Source organism: Podarcis gaigeae, assembly GCF_964106915.1.
Source record: "Podarcis gaigeae genome assembly, chromosome: 18".
Lineage (NCBI taxonomy): Eukaryota > Metazoa > Chordata > Lepidosauria > Squamata > Lacertidae > Podarcis > Podarcis gaigeae.
In genome coordinates, this window is record NC_139696.1 from 5,869,231 (window position 1) to 5,890,152 (window position 20,922).

Consider the following 20,922-nt stretch of genomic DNA (forward strand, 5'->3'; position numbering starts at 1 on the left):
TTAAGCTTAAAGACTGGGGGGAAGTAAATATTGCTGTTTAAGCTTAAAGACCATAATTGCTGGGGGGAAGTAAATATATGGTATGTGTTTTTATGTTTTTCTTTTCTTTTCTTTTCAGTTTCCAAAGTGTCTTTTATACTTTAGCAGAGCTGACTGTAAAATTCCAAAGATAAGCAGGGCAGTGGAGTCTGAGGACCAACCCCATGGATGGATTGTGAATTGAACTGTGCATTGAACAGGGACCGAACTGCTTCCCTTTTCGGAGCGGGTGAACGTGAAGCAATTCCTCTTTAAAATGAACTTTCCGTATGCTCTTCACGGATCAAGTGCTCAGAAACTTTTAGCCCTTTCCCCAGCGTGGACAGACCTTTCCTTCCACGCCGGAGAGTGTCGCACAGATTATTACAGCAACGAGCTGCCAAGACTTCTCAAAAACTACCACTCAGTCAGTCGCAACCTTCTTTTTTTTAAAAAAAGAAAAACTTCTCCAGTCCCAACATTGGTTCAATTTTTTTTCTTTTTTTACTCCTCCTGGGATTATTATTATTATACTTCAAATCCATTCTCAAACGCACAGAATCCTCTGGCCGGGGAGAGAAACATCACTGACAAAGAAACAAGAGGGAGCGGGGGACGAGGGAGCGGCCCCGGGTCTCCCCCACCCAAAAAATCTATGTAGTGCAAAAACAGGAAAGGGGGCTTGGAGAGACCCCGAGGAAAGAAGGGCGCAAAAGGAGAAGAATCTTCCCTCCCACCCTCCGGTTCTTCGGAAGAGCACCAATTCATTCCCAAATGCGATCAGATGACAAGCAAATCTGCACATTGCTTTTCCCCCTGCTTAGAAAGTCATTGCAAGTTCTTGAAAATATGCCCGGTGTGTTTTGCGGGGTGGGTATTTATTGCAGAGGTGCCCTCGGCTTCCTCAGACATTTCCCAGCTGCTACCCACAGGGACAGCAGGTATTAAACCACTGGGGGTTAAGGACTCATCGATTCTCGAGCCTTCCCCAAAATGCAACAGCATAGGAGAAGTCGGGCGGCGGCAAGAAACCTCCACAGCAAATGCTCCACCGAGCGAAACCGACAAAGCGCAACAGCCTTGAGGTGAGTGGGGGGTGGTGGTGGTGGGGCGTCGAAGCAGCAGCAACGGGCAGGTCGCCTCTCCGCCTCTCTCGCAGGGACGTTTGTCGGGACGACATAAAAAAAGGGGCCTGGACACAAACAGCAACAGCAGCAACAGCGACAACACCAGGCGTGGAAATTAAGAAGAGTGATAAAATTATAATAATAACAACAATAATTATGGTAATATAATATAGATATATGGATATAGGGAGAGGCTCTCTTTCTCCTCTGCTAGGTTTCGTCTCGAAGACGGAGCCTGGCCGGCGGGCGCTCAGGGCCCACCACCAGCCAAGCTCATTGCACACACCCCTGGGGGGCTCGGTTGTCGTTCTGTGTTCTCGCCGCAGCGGAACGGGGCAAGTGGCAAGATTCCCCCTTTGGTCGGGCTGATTGTTTAGGCGAGTCTTTAGCCGCTGTGGGCGGGAGAAAGTGCTATCCCGCTTTCCTCTCTCTCTCTCCCTCCTCCCCGCCCCCCGCCCTGTGCGAGGGGAGGGCCCCCCTCGCCTACGGAGGGCCGCTCCTGGCTCATACGGTCGTCTCGTCGGCCTTCTTCTTCAGGAGCTTGGCGGAGAGCAGCGAGTGCGAGACAGGGTGCGGGTTCCTCGAGTCCGGGATCATCAGGCGGACTTTCTGATTGGTCCTTCGCCACTCGGAGTACAGCTGGCAATGGTAGCGGAATGAAACCTGGCCGGCAGGGTGGGAGGGGGGGTCACAAGCGGGGTGGGGAAGGAGAGCAAGAATAATCAGGGTTAGGTTTGGAAGTGCCCAAGGTAAAGGTAAAGGGACCCCTGACCATTAGGTCCAGTCGTGGCTGACTCTGGGGTTGCGGCGCTCATCTCACTTTACTGGCCGAGGGAGCCGGCGTACAGCTTCCGGGTCAGGTGGCCAGCAGGACTAAGCCGCTTCTGGCGAACCAGAGCAGCGCATGGAAACGCCGTTTACCTTCCCGCTGGAGCGGTACCTATTTATCTACTTGCACTTTGACGTGCTTTCAAACTGCTAGGTTGGCAGGAGCTGGGACTGAGCAATGGGAGCTCACTCCGTCGTGGGGATTCGAACCGCCGACCTTCTGATCGGCAAGTCCTAGGCTCTGTGGTTTAACCCACAGCACCACCCGCATCCCTATCACTGACCCATAACCTGCCCCCAATAATAGTAAGGAGGAGGAGTAGACAAATTTAGTGTAAGAAGAACCCCAAGAAGGAAAGCGGGCGTGACCACTCACCAGTGTCCAAAGGACATAGATGGTAAAAAGTGCTATGGTCAGGGCAATCAGGCCAATGGCCTCCAGGCGGCTATTGAACTGCAGGTGGTCTTGGGCACCGCGGAGGCAAAGCCAGCCGGAGATGGCAGCCAGCGGGGTGATGAAAAGGAAACACACCATGTCGCAGAACAGCGTCCGTTTCTCATTGCGTGGGCCGGGGTCCTTCAGCCACTGGAGAGAAGGAAGAAAGCGACAGAGGGGGATTAATTTGTCAGAATGAAGGGGAAAGAATCGCACGCTGAAAATGTTGCCTATGAGAATAAAAGAAAATTATTATAAATTACCGTATTTTTTTGCTCTATAAGACTCACTATTCCCCTACTAAAAAGTCAGGGGAAATGTCTGTGCGTCTTATGGAGCGAATGCAGGCTGCGCAGCTATCCCAGAAGCCAGAACAGCAAGAGGGATCGCTGCTTTCGCTGCGCAGCGATCCCTCTTGCTGTACTGGCTTCTGAGATTCAGAATATTTTTTTCTTGTTTTCCTCCTCCCAAAACTAGGTGTGTCTTATAGTCTGGTGCGTCTTATAGAGCGAAAAATAGGGGTAGTTTGGAGATGGTATTTAACGCCAGTCACATTAGATAAAAACAAGAACGCTGATGGAGCTGAAAGCTCTGTCTGTTGTTTGAGAACTCTCAGAGCCACCTTGTTAGTCCTAAACAAGTTTTATCTCCCGGGAGTAAAGAGGGTGCCCGAGCCTAAATAGAGAGCAAGCAACTGCCTGTGTTCTTGCTGCCCGGCAACACGCTGGAAATGATTTTGAAATCAAATAAACAAGGAATATTCGGTGTTATGTTGGAGGGGATGCCAGGAAGCGGGGAATTATGTTCACATGTGGTGGGGGTGTAAATATGTACATTTGGAGGGGGGGCAAAGGGTGCTTAAGGAGATAACAGAAATCACTGACCGACAGTCCAGAGGTAGCATTATTATCCATTTACGATGGGGTGGAAGGTTCGCAGGCTATGAAGGAGTTGCTCACAAATTTATTTGACAGCTGCCATTTGTGAGCTTCCAAGTATGGGTATTTGCCTATCCTATCGGTGTTTCTCATCAACTACCAGCAAGGGAAGACTGCTCCCACCATGGGCTGAGATAACTCCAGCCGCCCAGCCCCACTCCCTTTCCTCAGAGGACCTTAGAAAGAACCTCTGATGTGCAAAGGGCAGGGAGCGCTGCCTGATCTATTCCGGTTCCATGGAGAGATCATGCCGTTCCTGCTCCTTTATAACACCCAAGCAGTGTTTCATTTTGAGAATCTTTTGCAAGGCACCGCCCAGGGACAAAGCAGAATGCAAGTGTTCCAAAGAAACAGATCTGTCTTTCTCTTTCCCACTCAAAACCTCTAGCCTGGAGATCTCTCCCTGCGGCGAGCGAGGGAGGCACAACCCACCTCGATCAGGGGCCTGGGCCGCCGCTCCACGACAAACTCGGTGTGGCACAGTTCGCAGTAGCTCGTGTTGGAGGAGGAAAGCCACTTCTCCAGGCAGCTCTTGTGGACGGTCCCCAAGGTGCCCGTGCAATCGCAGGGCGAGAGCAGGCCTTCTCCGCTTCCGCCTTCGTGGCAGATTCGACAGATCGGGCCATCGCTGCGAGGAGAAGGCAAAAGAGAAGGGGGCTTCAGCCACTTTCAGAAGACCAGGGTGGGGAAAGTGTGTATGGGCAAGCTATCCTGAAGAAAAACTGTATTTCAAGGAGTTAGCGATCTGACATGGTTATCCTTCCTGCCTCTGTTCCGGTTAGGCTCGTTCTACTCGTGTGTAGGACTCTGGCAGAGACACATGCCCGACTGGCATGTTCTCTCCCTCCTGGTCGATCGTTCAGGAGCTTCAAAAGCTTTCTTCAGCCCAAACATCACAGCGACTGATACTAAGAGGCACTTACGATCCTGCAGAGTATTGGCAGTTTGCATAACAGAACTCAGTAGCACAGCATTTTGGCTAATCTACTTTTATTTACATATAATACACTCGGAGCATTCTGACTTAGCTCTTTCCTCTTTCTCATCAGACAGCAAAGAGAAAAGGAATAAAGGACAATAGTCCCACTTCACAGAACACAGTACAGTGGTACCTCGGGTTAAGTACTTAATTTGTTCCGGAGGTCTGTTCTTAACTTGAAACTGTTCTTAACCTGAAGCACCACTTTAGCTAATGGGGCCTCCTGCTGCTGCCGCGCCGCCGGAGCACGATTTCTGTTCTCATCCTGAAGCAAATTTCTTAACCTGAAGCACTATTTCTGGGTTAGCGGAGTCTGTAACCTGAAGCGTATGTAACCTGAGGTACCACTGTAATACCAAAACATCCTGTTTCCGTCACTTCGCACACTGTGGAATGAAAACAGACACTGTCATGTGATAGACAACAATCCCATGACTGCAAACACAGAGCAAGAATCCTAACAGTTCCTTCCCCCTCCCCTTGTCTCTTGTTAAGTTATCTGATGGCATGGAAAACAGCCTTTATTGTCCTAATCAGCTGGGAGGAAGTGATAGTGCTAGGTACCTTCTTGATGTTGGACGCTGTTTTCAGAAAGTGAGGCACTGGGAATGGGTGGCTAATGAATGATCTGCACATAGCCAGTCAGACAAGCTACACAGCCTACTAACTATAAATCGGATGGTTGTGGGCAGAGTTTTTAAGAAGCTCGTGCACGGACTGATCTGCTGCGGGGCCGTGCAAACTGAGGCTGCCTGGGGGAGTCACTTCGCCGTTTCTTGAGGACTTCTAAGTTGCAGATTGAAGTGCTTGCTTGGTATGTATATATTGCTTGCTGTTTAGAATAAAACCTTTCATCTTCTCACCCAATGGTGTTCTGTATTACTTCTGAATCTCATTTTGAAAGAACCACCTTGCCTTTGGCAAGAAAAAGGCCTGATGTCTTTGATGGCTGCGACCCGAAAACACCTCTGCTGCCTTTCGGGTTTCTAGGACCGTTGTATCTGCTAACCAAAAAAGATTCTGAACTTGTGCATGATGGAGAATTTCCACCATGAAGAGCCATCATCATACTGAGAGCCAGTATGGTGTAGTGGTTAAGAGCGGTAGACTCATAATCTGGGGAACTGGGTTTGGTTCCCCACATGCAGCTGCTGGGTGACCTTGGGCTAGTCACACTTCTCTGAAGTCTCTCAGCCCCACTCACCTCACAGAGTGTTTGTTGTGGGGAAGGAAGGGAAAGGAGAATGTGAGCCGCTTTGAGACACCTTCGGGTAGTGATAAAGCGGGATATCAAATCCAAACTCTTCTTCCGGCCAAGGGGTTAATTTGGCCATTTCTCCAAAACCACACCCACCTGTCCATCAACTCAAGTCGCCGTGTGATGATATTGGATGATGATGGACAGGTGGTGGGGCTCAAATCTATGCTGGCTGCGACCCCCAGTTCCCCACAGAGATCTGGCACACAGCTGAAACAGCAGGATAACGCCTGCTGGTGAGCAGACCCCAGAGAGTTTAGGATTGAACTCTCCTCCCACCAGCTGATGACAGAGTTCAACCCTGCTGGGTGCTGCTCTGGCAATACAATGGTACCTCAGGTTAAGTACTTAATTCGTTCCGGAGGTCCGTACTTAACATGAAACTGTTCTTAACCTGATGCACCACTTTAGCTAATGGGGCCTCCTGCTGCTGCCGCGCAGCCGGAGCCCGCTTTCTGTTCTCACCCTGAAGCAAAGTTCTTAATCTGAAGTACTATTTCTGGGTTAGCGGAGTCTGTAACCTGAAGCGCATGTAACCTGAAGCGAATGTAACCTGAGGTACCATGGATTGCAAGAAGATCAAACCTATCCATTCTGAAGGAAATCAGCCCTGAGTGCTCACTGGAAGGACAGATCCTGAAGTGGAGGCTCCAAGACTTTGGCCACCTCATGAGCAGAGAAGACTCCCTGGAAAAGACCCTGATGTTGGGAACGATGGAGGGCACAAGGAGAAGGGGACAACAGAGGATGAGATGGTGGGACAGTGTTCTCGAAGCGACCAGCATGAGTCTCACCAAACTGCGGGAGGCAGTGGAAGACAGGAGTGCCTGGTGTGCTCTGGACCAGGGGGTCACGAAGAGTCAGACACGACTAAACGACTAAACAACAGCAACAAGTTGCTTTGGGAGACGATAATCAAGCATAGCCCAGTTCTGTGAAGCTTGGAGGTGGGATGTGAGGCACCTGAGCTTTAGCAGTGCAGTGGTACCTTGGGTTAAGAACTTAATTCATTCTGGAGGTCCGTTCTTAACCTGAAACTGTTCTTAACCTGAAGCACCACTTTAGCTAATGGGGCCTCCCGCTGCTGCCGCGCCGCCGGAGCCCGATTTCTGTTCTCATCCTGAAGCAAAGTTCTTAACCTGAAGCACTATTTCTGGGTTAGCGGAGTCTTTAACCTGAAGCGTATGTAACCTGAAGCGAATGTAACCTGAGGTACCACTGTATGTAGGGAGCGCCCCCCCCCTCGGTCCTGCTCACCAATCAATCACCAGAAATCCTTGTGACATCAGATGATTGGCAGACGGGTGCCCCCCGCCCACCAGTTAAAATTGGCCTGCAGGGGCAGGGAGATAAAGATCTGGCCCGCCAAGCCATAAACACCCCCTTCCCTGATTGACAGCCTTGAACAGGCTTGCTTTTTCTCAGCCCTCTTGCGAAGACCAAGGGGATGAACAGGAGCAGGTGGGAAGGACGACTGCAGCTGCCTGCATCTTTCCATCCTGTGAAAACAAATGCATTCCGCTTCTACCTGAGAATGTGAGATAAATTCCAGCAGGCAGAAGCCGAAGCATCACAAAGGGCGTCTGGAGAGATTGTGTGCAGGGGGCGAGTGAGTCGGACTAACAGGAAAGGATAAGCCGCTCCAGCAGAGGAAGAAACACAGGAAGCTGCCTTCTACAGAGTCAGACCTTTGGTCTGTCTAGCTACACTGTCTGGCAGTGGCTCCCTGGGGTCCTTTAAAGCCCTATACGGCCTAGGACCTCTATCTCGCCCTGACCTAGCCACTGTGATCCACGCGACGGTCACCTCCAGACTGGATTATTGTAACTCGCTCTACGTGGGGCTGCCCTTGAGACTGACCCAGAAACTCCAGCGGGTGCAGAATGCCGTGGCGAGACTCCTTACGGGATCCTCACTGCGAGATCACATTCACCCGGTGCTATACCAGCTGCACTGGCTCCCGGTGGAGTACAGGATCAGGTTTAAGGTGCTGGTTTTAACGTTTAAAGCCCTATACAGTGGTGCCTCGCAAGACGAAATTAATTCGTTCCGCAAGTCTTTTCGTCTTGCGAGTTTTTCGTCTTGCGAAGCACGGTTTCCCATAGGAATGCATTGAAAATCAATCAATGCGTTCCTATGGAAACCGCCTTCAGACCAGGTCCGGGGACAGTCTGTCCCCCGACCTCTTCTGAAGGCCGGCGGGGGGCAAAAGTCTTTGTCCCCCCTGCCTGCCTTCCCGGGGGCTTTTAAATCGCCCCGGGACAGCACAGAATTCACCCGCTGTCCTGGGGCGATTTTAAAATGCTCCCGGACGGCTTTTGAAGGCGGGGGGGGGGAGCAAAGACTTTTGCCCCCCGCCCGCCTTCAGAAGAGGTCCAGAGGGCTCTCCAAGCTGCGGATAGCATAGCAGCCTGCTGCCCCGCGCGAGGGGCGCTCTGCTTAAGAGCGCCCCTCGCGCAGGGCAGCAGGCTGCTATCCGCAGCCTAGGCGGGAACTCTTCTGAAGGCTGGCGGGGGAGAAGGGCTTTCCTCCCCACCGCCAGCCTTCAGAACAGCCTTCTGAATGTTTGCGGTGGGGAGGAAAACCTTCCTCCCACCGCAAGTCTTCAAGACAGGTCCGGGAACAGAGGAGAAGCGCTGCGCACCTTCCCCTCTGTTCCCGGACCTGTCCTGAAGGCTTGCGGTGGGAGGAGGGCTTTCCTCCCCACCGCCAACATTCAGAAGGCTGTTCTGAATGTTGGCGGTGGGGAGGAAAAAGCCTCCTCCCACCGCAAGCCCCGGGAACAGAGGAGAAGCGCTGCGCACCTTCCCCTCTGTTCCCATACCTGTCCTGAAGGCTTGCGGTGGGAGGAGGGCTTTCCTCCCCACCGCCAACATGCAGAATGCTGTTCTGAATGTTGGCGGTGGGGAGGAAAAACCCTCCTCCCACCGCAAGCCCCGGGAACAGAGGAGAAGCGCTGCGCACCTTCCCCTCTGTTCCCGGACCTCCCACCGCAAGCCTTAGGACAGGTCCGGGAACAGAGGAGAAGGCGCGCTGCGCTTCCCCGCTGTCCCCAGAGATTTCCCTATGGGCTTTCGTCTTGCGAAGCAAGCCCATACGGAAATTCGTCTTGCGAAGCCGCTAAAAAATCGGAAAACCCTTTCGTCTTGCGGGTTTTTCGTTTAGCGAGGCATTCGTCTTGCGGGGCACCACTGTACGGCTTAGGACCTTTGTACCTACGGGACTGCCTCTCCTGGTATGTCCCACGGAGGACCTTACGGTCTTCAAACAAAAACATCCTGAAAGTCCCAGGCCACAGAGAGGTTAGGCTGGCCTCAACTAGAGCCAGGGCTTTTTCGGCTGTGGCTCCAATCTGGTGGAACGCTCTGCCACAAGAGACTAGGGCCCTGCGGGACTTGACATCTTTCCACAGGGCCTGCAAGACAGAGATGTTCCACCAGGCCTTTGGCCAGGGCACAGCCTGTCTCCCTCCTTCGGCAATCTTCGCGGAGCTCTGGCCCAATGGTTGCCATTGGTTTGATTTGAATTAATTTTATAATGAATAATTTTAGAGTGATGTGTTGTACTGTTTTATTGTTGTTAGCCGCCCTGAGCCCGGCTTCGGCTTCGGAGGGCGGGATATAAAAAATTATTATTATTATTATTATTATTATTATTATTATTATTGACAGGGAGATTCTCCCGACCGTACGTGGAGACACTGGGAACTCAACCCAAGTGCTTCAACGTCCAAGTTGCATTCTTTCTTTCTCAAACCCCAGTGCTAGAAATTCCCTACTCGCCAGGCATGTTCTGCCCTGGTGCAGGTCCAATCGCGACCACACAGAGATCTCTGAGTGCCAGGCTGGCGGCTGACATCTCTATCTTGCTGGCCCCTCCAGCTTACTTAAGCAGGTCAGCAGAAGGGTTTGTTTAATAGAGCACTTTGGCTATGGGGCAGCTCTTTAGTTTCAGTAGGTAAACAGGTATTGGGGAAAGCAAAATGTCCCTTAGAGAAGGATCTGAAATATTTCCCTTAAAGCTTGATTTTGTTTTATTCTGTGTTGTTTTACTTAATATTTTAAACTGCTTTGAGACTGTTTCTTTAAAATACAAAGCGGCATAGCTAAAGGGTAAAGGGACCCCTGACCATTGGGTCCAGTCGCAGACGACTCTGGGGTTGTGGTGCTCATCTCGCTTTATTGGCCGAGGGAGCCGGTGTACAGCTTCCGTGTCATGTGGCCAGCAGGACTAAGCCGCTTCTGGCGAACCAGAGCAGCGCACGGAAACGCCGTTTACCTTCCCGCCGGAGCGGTACCTATTTATCTACTTGCACTTCATGCTTTTGAACTGCTAGGTTGGCAGGGGCAGGGACTGGGCAACAGGAGCTCACCCTGTTGCAGGGATTTGAACCGCCGACCTTCTGATCGGCAAGCCCTAGGCTCTGTGGTTTAACCCACAGCGCCACCCGCATCCCTTACAAAGCGGTATAGAAATGAAATTAATTCTTCTTCTTCTTCACTGGGGGGAAAATGGTACCTAGACATTCCATTGTGGCAACTGCAACCTAGGTTTAAGGTGCCATTTGGCGGTTAGGTAATATATCTGAGTTTCTAACACTGCTCAAACTACGTAGGATTCCAGTCCTCTGAATAAAAGTCTGTTTTAAGTGGGTAACAGGAGGAGGCACAGACTTGCGTATCATTATGTTTTTGCAGATGTCCTTCCAACTCTGAACCTCCCTATCCCCCAGCCATCACTAAAAGGCTTCCTGCTTCTTGGACTCTAAAGTGAACTCGGCCCTTCAGGGTCAAAGGACGCCCCTCTTGCCGGCTAACCAGGCTCACACCCCCGGAACAATCCATCGCAAGCCCGGGGCACCTCGGCCTCACCTCTGCGTCCCCAGGGCTTTGATGACTGTCGAGAGCAGCCGTCCGTCCTTGGCCGTGACTTGGGTGACGTACTGAGGACGCCCAAAGTCGGAATCTTCCACCGACTTGGACAACGCGGCGCTGCCCGGACAGTCACACAGCGAGCCCGGGAGGTGGCAGCAGTCGCCCGTTGTCATGGCAACCGAGGATGCGATGGCATCAGCAGCCGGAGAGCAGAATCATGGTAGGCCTGAGGAAGAGACAGAAAGCGCTGGTCAAAGTCGGGCCCGATACAAACTCACGGCTTGTCACTTTGCTGCTCAATTGGCAATTTTCTGTTTTACAATCAAAAGTACCCAATTTTACATCCTTAAGATATCAATCGTATAGTTAAAGCCATGGTTTCCCCAGTAGTGATGTATGGAAGTGAGAGCTGGACCATCAAGAAGGCTGATCGACGAAGAATTGATGCTTTTGAATTCTGGTGCTGGAGGAGACTCTTGAGAGTCCCATGGACTGCAAGAAGATCAAACCTCTCTATTCTGAAGGAAATCAGCCCTGAGTGCTCACTGGAAGGACAGATCCTGAAGCCGAGGCTCCAAGACTTTGGCCACCTTATGAGAAGAGAAGACTCCCTGGAAAAGACCCTGATGTTGAGAAAGATGGAGGGCACAAGGAGAAGGGGACAATGGAGGACGAGATGGTGGGACAGTGTTCTCGAAGCGACCAGCAGGAGTTTGACCAAACTGCGGGAGGCAGTGGAAGACAGGAGGGCCTGGCATGCTCTGGTCCAGGGGGTCATGAAGAGGCGGACACGACTAAACAACAACAACAACAATTGTTCCAAAATTTAAAGGATGGTTAAAAATGAACAAAGGGGAAAAAACAACCCCGGTTTGGATATATAGTCAGAATTCCATCAACGGAGGGAGGGGAAAAGGGAAATGACTTCAGCTTCTCCCTGTAGGAGTCTGGGGCACTCTGTATGCGCTCAGAGACCATGCACATCTTCCTGCTGCTTGGAGGAAACTCCCATCTGCTTGAAAATTTGGTTTAACAACGTGTCTGGGTTTTCACTTTTTGGGTGTCTCTACTGAAAGGTCCGTATAGTAAAAGCTATGGTTTTCCCAGTAGTGATGTATGGAAGTGAGAGCTGGACCATAAAGAAGGCTGATCGCCAAAGAATGGATGCTCTGGTCCAGGGGGTCACGAAGAGTTGGACACGACTAAACAACAACAAGATATCAATGACTTCTCTTCTTCTCTTTCCATGGTTCATTTTACATATCATAAATCCCTGCATATTTTACAAAAACTAAACCGTTCAGTATTCAATTATTACATCCATCAAAGCTTATTTACACTGTTGAATTTATCTGAATGCTGCCAGCGTTTTCAGCTGTATATATATATTTCCTATATATTCAATAAACATTTCCCAGTTTTCTCTAAATGTATGTTCTTCTTGTTCTCTTATTCTATATGTTAAGTCTGGAAGTTGCACATATTCTGTCAACTTAAGTTGCCATTCTTCTTTGATTGGGACCTCGCTCGTTTCCCATTTTGGGACCAATGAAACACGGGCCACAGTAGTAGCATACATTTTTTGACCCCTGGGAATTTGAGTCTGAATTATGCCCAACAGAAGAGACTGGTTTTGGGAGGGAAAGTACTTTTAAACATTTTTTCTCAATTCATTATGGATCAGTTCCCAGTACTCTTTTACCCTTTTACAGGTCCGCCACATATGAAAGAACATTCCCTCAACCTCTTTGCACCTCCAGCACTAATCTGATTCAGTCTTATACATCTCAGCAAGCCTACTCAGAGTTAAATACCATCTGTGAATCATCCCTGCTGCGATTACTTACAACTGAGTGTAAAATAGCAGTGTTAAAGGTCAAGAACAGGCATAGGCAAACCTGGCCCTCCAGATGTTTTGGGACTACAACTCCCATCATCCCTAGCTAACAGGACCATTGGTCAGGGATGATGGGAATTGTAGTCTCAAAACATCTGGAGGGCTGAGTTTGCATATCCCTGGTCAAGAGACAATATGGCATCAATGCTCCTTTTAAGAGTTGTTGACTTAGATGGGTCTTGATTGACAGGTAACATGGTCCATCTGATCGCAATGCAGTCAGGTCAGTGGGAGGAGGCCTGGGGACCAGAGGCTGAGATGCTCTGTGAATGGGTCATCCAGAAGACAAAAAGCAGACTTTCTTCAGCTTCCGTGTCTCATTCAAGGCAAAATGGAGAAAAAGAGACACTGGCAATCTTAAAATGACAAATGACCATAAGTGAGGCCTGTAAGGTAAAGGTAAAGGGAGCCCTGACCATTAGGTCCAGTCATGGCCGACTCTCGGGTTGCGGCGCTCATCTCGCTTTATTGGCCAAGGGAGCCGGCGTACAGCTTCCGGGTATGCGGCCAGCATGACTAAGCCGCTTTTGGCGAACCAGAGCAGTGCACGGAAACGCCGTTTACCTTCCCGCTAGAGCGGTACCTATTGATCTACTTGCACTTTGACGTGCTTTCGAACTGCTATGTGGGCAGGAGCAGGGACCGAGCAACGGGAGCTTACCCCGTCGTGGGGATTCGAACCACCAACCTTCTGATCGGCAAGTCCTAGGCTCTGTGGTTTAACCCAAAGCGCCACCCACGTCCCAAGTGAGGCCTGTATAAACTATAAAAAAGAATCATAGAGCTGGAGGGAAGGATAACAGTGGTATCTTGGTTTTCGAACAGAATGCGTTCTGGGAGTCCGTTTGACTCCCGGAACCATTCGAAAACCAAAGCGCAGCTTCCGATTGGCAGCAGCAGAACACTCACTTCCGGGTTTCGATCATTCAGGAACTGATTTGTTCGGGAGCCAATGCATTTGGCTTCCAAGGTAGGACTGGACAAGAATATGCAGAGCTCTGTCCTTTTTAGGGATCGAACCTGCAACCTTAGCGTTATCGGCACCATGCTCTAACGTCTAAACAACTGAGCTATGTAAGCATGTCTAGGGATATCACACACATCCTGTTCTGCATTTGTTCAGGCCCTAGATTCTCACAAACATGACATATTAGCAACAACACGGTTTCGAAGAAGGTGAAGGAAGGCAATGTGTGTGTGGCGCAGGGGAAGAGACGGACAACATACTCAGCAGACTTTGTATTTATGTCTTAGTTAATTACAGAACAAAAAGGCGGGGGAACATCTCCCAAGAGGATCCCCATTGTTCAAGAAATGTGTGTGTCCTGCATCGGTCAGCAAATGTCCAGGAAGGAAGGACTGTTCCTGGAAAAATGAGCTGCCTTTGTGGTCTTCATCATTCTGAAAAGCAGTCGCTTGGATAATAAAACAGGGAACAGCTCCTCCCTTTTCATTTGGTTGATTTCTAAAAACCTGACCCAAGGAAGGCAACATCCCTTAAAACTTGGCCAGCGTGAAACTGGTCCCACAACCAGCTGAGCGCAAACCCTTCTCAGGAGTGAGGGAGAATAACTTTGCCTATGCATTCTCAAAACACACACCTCAAAATCTTCTTTTCCTCTTAAGATGTGTGTTGCACAGCCCCAAGGGGAAAGCAACAAAGAATATTGTGGCACCTTAAAGACTTTTACCAGTTTATTGTGCCATGGACTTCTGTAGACCGCAGGCTACTTCAGCAAGGGTTATCCTAAAGTAGCGGGTATGGGGGGTGGATCTGTGAATTGTGTAGCATATCCTTCCAATGCAAATAGCAGCTTCAAGGGAGCTGGTTGAACAGCAAGGGAGTAAAGGGTTAACTCCCACCCTACACTTCTGGCTGCTCCAATCCAGTTAATTATCAGCATCCACTTTCCATTGAGTCCTATTCATTTTATTTTATTTTTTAAAAATGCATCTTACGTCTAGTCGGGTCCATAAACATAATTAAGCTTTCCCACAAATTCCATTGAGCTTCATGACGGGAGTGGAGATTTGAAGCCCGATCTCCCAGGCCCTCGTCCATCACTCTAACCATTACGCTACACTGCCCTTTAGAGTCCTTCCGCTATGGGACAAGCTCTATAAATGAAGCAATAGGTAAAAAAAAAAAAAAATCGGGGAAAATGAAATGTCACTTAGAGAAGTATCTGAAATATTTTCCCAGAAGCTTGGATTCATTTCATTCTGGGTTGTTTTATTTGATGCTGTCAGAGCTGCCCCAAGGTCCCAGCTCACAAAGGACCAACGCCAGGTCGTTGTTATATACAAAAGTCTTTATTGAAGTTCAGTCTCTATTTCAAAACCGTGGCGCGCAGCTCTACGTCTTAAACCCTAGACTGCCGAAGCTCCGTCTGAATCTCCTCCCCTCTGACACCAGTTTAAGACTCTAGCCCTGCTCCACCTCTTCCTCTGCTCTCTCCTCCTCTGGGTCCTCCTGTCCGCTGGGGCATTCCCCCTTCTGGACTCTTCTGACGCTGAGTCCCCTGACTCCTCCCCCTGCCTCCGGCGGGCTTTAGGACCTGGTTCCCAATCCGGGTTCTCTGCTGTCCCGCGCGCCTGTACATTTGAACTTGGCGCTCGCGCCAACCCAGTGATCTTCCTCCTGACGGTTACACTGCTTCTGTCGCTGCTTCCCTCTTCCGGGAGGCTAGCTGGACCTGACCTCCCCTCCGTTCCCTGACTCTCCGATGGAGGCGTGGTCAGCCCTGACTCATCTTCTCTCCCTGCTGGGGGAAACGCTGGCCCCGATACCTGGGACTCTTCCCCCCCACTACGCTCTGGTGGGGAAGTTGGTCCTGATCTCCAACTGCTGCTCAGGGAGTCCCCGCTGGCCCCTTGCTTCTGGAGTGTCCCCCTTGGGACCCCCCTTGCCCTGGCCACCGGCGCCCCCTTCTGTGAATCTTCTGATTCGCTGGGGAGGCTCATGGAATCTCTCGGGCCACTGTCATCTTCTCCTACGCTGCCCTCAGATTCTTCCCCTTCGCTCTCCATTTCCTCTCTTCCCTGTGCCTCTGCTCCTGAGCCTCTGACAGATGCGCTAATGGGCTGTAAACAGCTTTGAGATATCCCCGTGCCCCCCTCTTTAAAATACAACGTGGTATAGACTAGAAATTAATAATAATAACCGCCGCAACACACCCCATTTTAAGGGAAATGGCACCTAATTGTGGCAACTGTAGGTTTAAGGTGCCGTTCGGCGATCAGCTTATATTTGAATCCCCACGATGGGGTGAGCTCCTGTTGCTTGGTCCCTGCTCCTGCCAACCTAGCAGTTCAAAAGCATGTCAAAGTGCAAGTAGATAAATAGGTACCACTCCGGCGGGAAGGTAAATGGCATTTCCGTGCACTGCTTTGGTTCGCCAGAAGCGGCTTAGTCCTGCTGGCCACATACCTGGAAGCTGTACGCCGGCTCCCTTGGCCAATAAAGTGAGATGAGTGCCGCAACCCCAGAGTCAGTCACGACTGGACCTAATGGTCAGGGGCCCCTTTACCTTAGCGCTTCCTCTATGGAACTGACAGTGTTGCCTATGGTTCTTCCCCAACCCTGGGAGGCAGGTCTGAGAGACAGCAACTGCCCCAAAGTCGACCAGTGAACTAACTGAGAATTTGAACTAGACTGAGATCTCCCAATCTCAATCTAGACTAGGGCACTAACTAGTACACCACACCGGTACTACACAATTTTCTCACAGCCATTGGGAGAGTTCATAGATCAGAGATTTGGGACTGTGTCTAGTCCAACCCCCTCCAATGCAGGAATATGCACCCATAAGGGGATCAGGCCCATGCCCTGGATGTTGTCAGCACCAGGCTCTAACCAACTCAATGCATGTGCGAAATCAGGATCAGAGCAACCGGCCAAACAGAACTTCTGGGCAGACTTAACAAGCCTTTATTGAATAAAGGTTTAAATAAAATAATAATAATGCCACACACACAATGACATAAGCCATCCTAATACTCTGTATGAATGCACACAGATAAGTATATCATGTTAGAAAGGTAGCCTCTGCACTTTAAATATCCTAAATCGGGTTTTAGAAAAAAGAGCAAAACCAGTGCAATAGAACGTTCGACACAAGCTTCAGTACTGTATCCACAATTCAGTGCCCTCCACAACTACATATACATATATACAGTGGTACCTTGGGTTAAGTACTTCATTCGTTCCAGAGGTCCGTACTTAACCTGAAACTGTTCTTAACCTGAAGCACCACTTTAGCTAATGGGGCCTCCTGCTGCTGACGCGCCGCCGGAGCACGATTTCTGTTCTCATCCTGAAGCAAAGTTCTTAACCTGAGGCAATATTTCTGGGTTAGCGGAGTCTGTAACCTGAAGCGTATGTAACCCGAGGTACCACTGTGTGTGTATATATATATATCATGTCAACATCAACACTTGCCATTTGGCCCACAACCACAAGCAATCTCTGGGCTCCCAGAAAGATGGACCAATAGCCTAACTCACTCCAGTGTTCCTAAGCAGTGCATACAAAGTTTGGGGGTCATTCCCTCCCTAAAAACAGCCCCAAAGGCATAAGGGCAGTCTTTTATCTATTTACTCTATATCCTGCCATTCCTCCCAAAGGAGTCCAAGGTGGTTTCTGGTTCCACTGGCTGAGACCAAGATGAAGATCAGTGAGGCTGCAGCAGTGTTTGAAATTAGCCAGGCGCCAGGCGCAATTTTGCACCCAACTGTCAGCTACTTGCAACCAAGTGAAGATGCCTGGGCACCAGGATGGAGCCTGACACCATGTGAAGACACATGCCTGGGGATCCTTGGATCTGGACTGTTTCCACACACTCATGCCCCATCCTGTAGAATTGTATCCGTTATATCTGCACAATCAGAATGGATTTCAGGAACCAAAACGCTTTTTCTGCGCAGCCTGAGAAGGACCAGTGAACAACGTCATAGCTAATTGTTGTCGCCTGTCTTCACTTACCCCACCCCACTGCCCTGCTCACAGTTTCTTAAGTTATTCTTAAGTTATGAATGGTCCGTGTCCCTACTATTAAGAAAAAGAGGTCAGGATAGGCCAATATATTCCGTATTTTTTGCTCTGTAAGACTCACTTTTCCCCTCCTAAAAAGTAAGGGGAAATGTGTGTGCGTCTTACGGAGCGAATGCAGGCTGCGCAGCTATGCCAGAAGCCAGAACAACAAGAGGGATTGCTGCTTTCGCTGTGCAGCGATCCCTCTTGCTGTTCTGGCTTCTGAGATTCAGAATAGTTGTTTCTTGTTTTCCTCCTCCAAAAACTAGGTGTGTCTTGTGGTCTGGTGCGTCTTATAGAGCGAAAAATACAGTATGTGGACTGTCCCTGGATCAAGTGACTTTTCTTCTATACCTAGCTGAAGGTTGTCATCTGAACCAGCCAGATGTTTAACTGATTTTCAGCCAGAGTCAGTCCATCATTTCAAAAATAACACCTTTGCGGTCTTGCCGCAAAATGACAAGTATATATTCTGTTTTGGCAACTGTAACCTTAGTTTAAGGAGCCATTTGGCACCTAGTTTATACACCTGAGTTTCTAACACAGCTCAGGGCTCCCAGCCATCTTCTTCCTTGGCTAAAGCATCCCCCTCGCCCCCCCCTTCTACTTCACACAATGTTAAAGTAATGCAGAGCATTCACTGCCACAAGAGGTACAGAGGACTTTGGTCTTCGAGGTGTTGCTGAACTGCAGCTGCCATCACACCCACCAACCTTGGCCGTTGGCTATGTTTACCAGGGCTGACGGGAGATGCCGTTCACCAACATCTGGAGGTACAGGACATAGAATTTTCCATTGAATTACGGGGCAGTCCAGTGGGGCGCGGGTGGCGCTGTGGGTTAAACCACAGAGCCTAGGACTTGCCGATCGGAAGGTTGGCGGTTCGAATCCCCGCGATGGTGTGAGCTCCCGTTGCTCAGTTCCTGCTCCTGCCAACCTAGAAGTTCGAAAGCACACCAGTGCAAGTAGATAAATAGGTACCGCTCCGGCGGGAAGGGAAACGGCGTTTCCGTGCGCTGCTTTGGTTCGCCAGAAGCGGCTTAGTCCTGCTGGCCACATGACCCGGAAGCTGTACGCCGGCTCCCTCGGCCAGTAAAGCGAGATGAGCGCGCAACCCCAGAGTCGGCCACGACTGGACCTAATGGTCAGGGGTCCCTTTACCTTTACCAGTGCTCACCCACCAACTGTTGAATTGCCTGGACCTTTGCTGCTATGGGTGACGAGTTCACTGGCTGGTCTTCCCCTCCCCCCTTTTTTGAAGATGCAGGGACCTCTTTTCGGTTGGTAAGATCCTTTCAACAGTGCGAGAGTCTCCCCCGGGGGTGTGGTGGCCTCTCCCTCCTTTTCCTAGCAGAGGTCGGCCTCCTGTCAGGGATGCTTTTAGCTGAGATTCCTCCATGGCAGGGGGGCTTGGCCTAGATGACCCTTGGGGTCCCTTCACATGGACCAGGTGCGCAGCCTGGGAGTCATTTTGGACTCACAGCTGTCCATGGAGGCGCAGGTCAAATCTGTGTCCAGGGCAGCTGTTTACCAGCTCCTTCTGGTACGTAGGCTGAGACCCTATCTGCCTGCAGACTGTCTCGCCAGAGTGGTACATGCTCTGGTTATCTCTCGCTTGGACTACTGCCATGCGCTCTACGTGGGGCTACCTTTGAAGGTGACTCGGAAACTACAACTAATCCAGAACGCGGCAGCTAGAGTGGGGACTGGGAGCAGCTGCCGAGACCATATAACACCGGTCTTGAAAGACCTACATTGGCTCCCAGTACGTTTCCGAGCACAATTCAAAGTGTTGGTGCTGACCTTTCAAGCCCTAAACGGCCTCGGTCCAGTATACCTGAAGGAGCGTCTCCACCCCCATCATTCTGCCCAGACGCTGAGGTCCAGCACCGAGGGCCTTCTGGCGGTTCCCTCATTGCGAGAAGCCAAGTTACAGGGAACCAGGCAGAGGGCCTTCTTGGTGGTGGCGCCCTCCCTGTGGAACGCCCTTCCAGCAGATGTCAAAGCGCTAAACAACTACCTGACATTCAGAAGACATCTGAAGGCAGCCCTGTTCAGGGAAGTTTTTAACATGTGATATTTTACTATATTTTTGGTTTCTATGGAAGCCGCCCAGAGTGGCTGGGGAGGCCCAGCCAGATGGGTGGGGTATAAGTAATAAATTATTATTATTATTATTATTATGGAGCCTCCACACCCAGAGGCAGTGTACCTGCAGCCTTCCCCCCTGGGGTGGGGATTTGGGAGCAGGGTTCTGGGTGAGGCCGGCCTATTCTGAGGCGGGGAGTGGGGAGGCGACCCAGCAAGGCAAAGCCCCTCCAGAGACCCCCCTCCTGCCCCCTTCCTGGAGCGCCTGTCACTCAACGCCAAGCCCCGCCCCCTCCTTACCTGCGCCCCGCCCCTTCCGCCACAGCCCCGCCCTTCCGCCGGCCCGTTCCTTGGCGCCTTCCCCTCAGGGCCGAGGCTCCGGCCGCCCCATCTCCCCAGGCTGGCGGGTGCTGGGGAAGAAGCAGCGCGGGAGGAGGAGGAGGAGGCGGCCGCCTCCGCCTGCCTCTGTCAGCGGCGTCCGCACCTGACTGGAAGCTCCCGGCACGCCCCCTGTCCCCCTCCTCTCAGCCAATCAGCGGGGACGGCTTCGGGAAGCAGCCAATGGCGCGGCCTCGAGCCAAGCGGAGCCCGCCCCCTGCGAGGGGCCGCTGGCGCACGCGCAGTCGGGCGGCGCAGCGCGAGGCGTAACGGTCACGGCCCAGGCGGCCAATCAATTCGCTGCTGCTGTCTGGAGTTGGCGGGGGAAGAAGAGGGAGAGGGGGGGGGCCTCTTACGACGCCCAGCCACGCCTCCTGGTTGGATCTTTGCCAAAGCAAAGGGGAAAGGCGAGAGATTGGCAGACGTTGATTTCAGGTTCCCATTCGAACAAGGAAGCAGTTTCCTCTTTAGGTGGACAAATATAGAGGGTGAAAAATACCATCAAAATTGATTAGTTTTTTTCTATCTTTCCGGATTTTAATGACGAATAAACTTCCTTTAAATAGCACTTTTAAAAAAATCCCAAAAGCAAACATTTAAGTGAATCTTAGCCTGCCCAACTGAGTGGGCATTCAAAAAATAATAATAATGCAAAAAGGACGTAAAGGGACCCCTGACCATTAGGTCCAGTCGTGACCGACTCTGGGGTTGCGGCGCTCATCTCGCTTTACTGGCCGAGGGAGCCGGCGTACAGCTTCCGGGTCATGTGGCCAGCAGGACTAAGCTGCTTCTGGCGAACCAGAGCAGTGCATGGAAACGCCGTTTCCCTTCCCGCCGGAGTGGTACCTATTTATCTACTTGCACTTGGATGTGCTTTCAAACTGCTAGGTTGGCAGGAGCAGGGACTGAGCAACGGGAGCTCACACCGTCACGGGGATTCAAACCGCCGACCTTCTGATCAGCAAGTCCAAGAGGCTCAGTGGTTTAGACCACAGCGCCACCCGCGTCCCTTCACAAAAAGGACATACCGATCTTTAAAAAAATAAACTGATAGCTCCTGCTGCATCTG

The 20,922-nt window shown here is 50.9% G+C and overlaps 1 protein-coding gene across 1 annotated transcript; it reads right to left on the reverse strand.

The window, feature by feature from the left end:
* Window positions 1-499: 499 nt before the first annotated feature.
* MARCHF2 (membrane associated ring-CH-type finger 2) lies at window positions 500-19,983 on the reverse strand. The gene is made up of 5 exons (XM_083720743.1): window positions 19,776-19,983; window positions 10,456-10,684; window positions 3,780-3,975; window positions 2,350-2,559; window positions 500-1,808 (listed from the first exon to the last, which is right to left on the reverse strand). The coding sequence occupies exons 2-5, from the start codon at window positions 10,629-10,631 to the stop codon at window positions 1,650-1,652; spliced, it is 741 nt and encodes a 246-aa protein (XP_083576869.1). The 5' UTR covers window positions 10,632-10,684; window positions 19,776-19,983; the 3' UTR covers window positions 500-1,649.
* Window positions 19,984-20,922: the final 939 nt, after the last annotated feature.

What these genes read in the sequence shown, in the direction of transcription:
- MARCHF2 (XM_083720743.1), bottom strand. Translation starts at nt 10,631, where the DNA reads ATGACAACGGGCGACTGCTGCCACCTCCCGGGCTCGCTGTGTGACTGT. An exon ending in AAAGCCCTGGGGACGCAGAG is followed by an intron (nt 3,976 to 10,455) that starts GTGAGGCCGAGG and finishes TTCTCCTCGCAG; the next exon opens with CGATGGCCCGATCTGTCGAA. An exon ending in GGCCCAGGCCCCTGATCGAG is followed by an intron (nt 2,560 to 3,779) that starts GTGGGTTGTGCC and finishes CCTTCTCTCCAG; the next exon opens with TGGCTGAAGGACCCCGGCCC.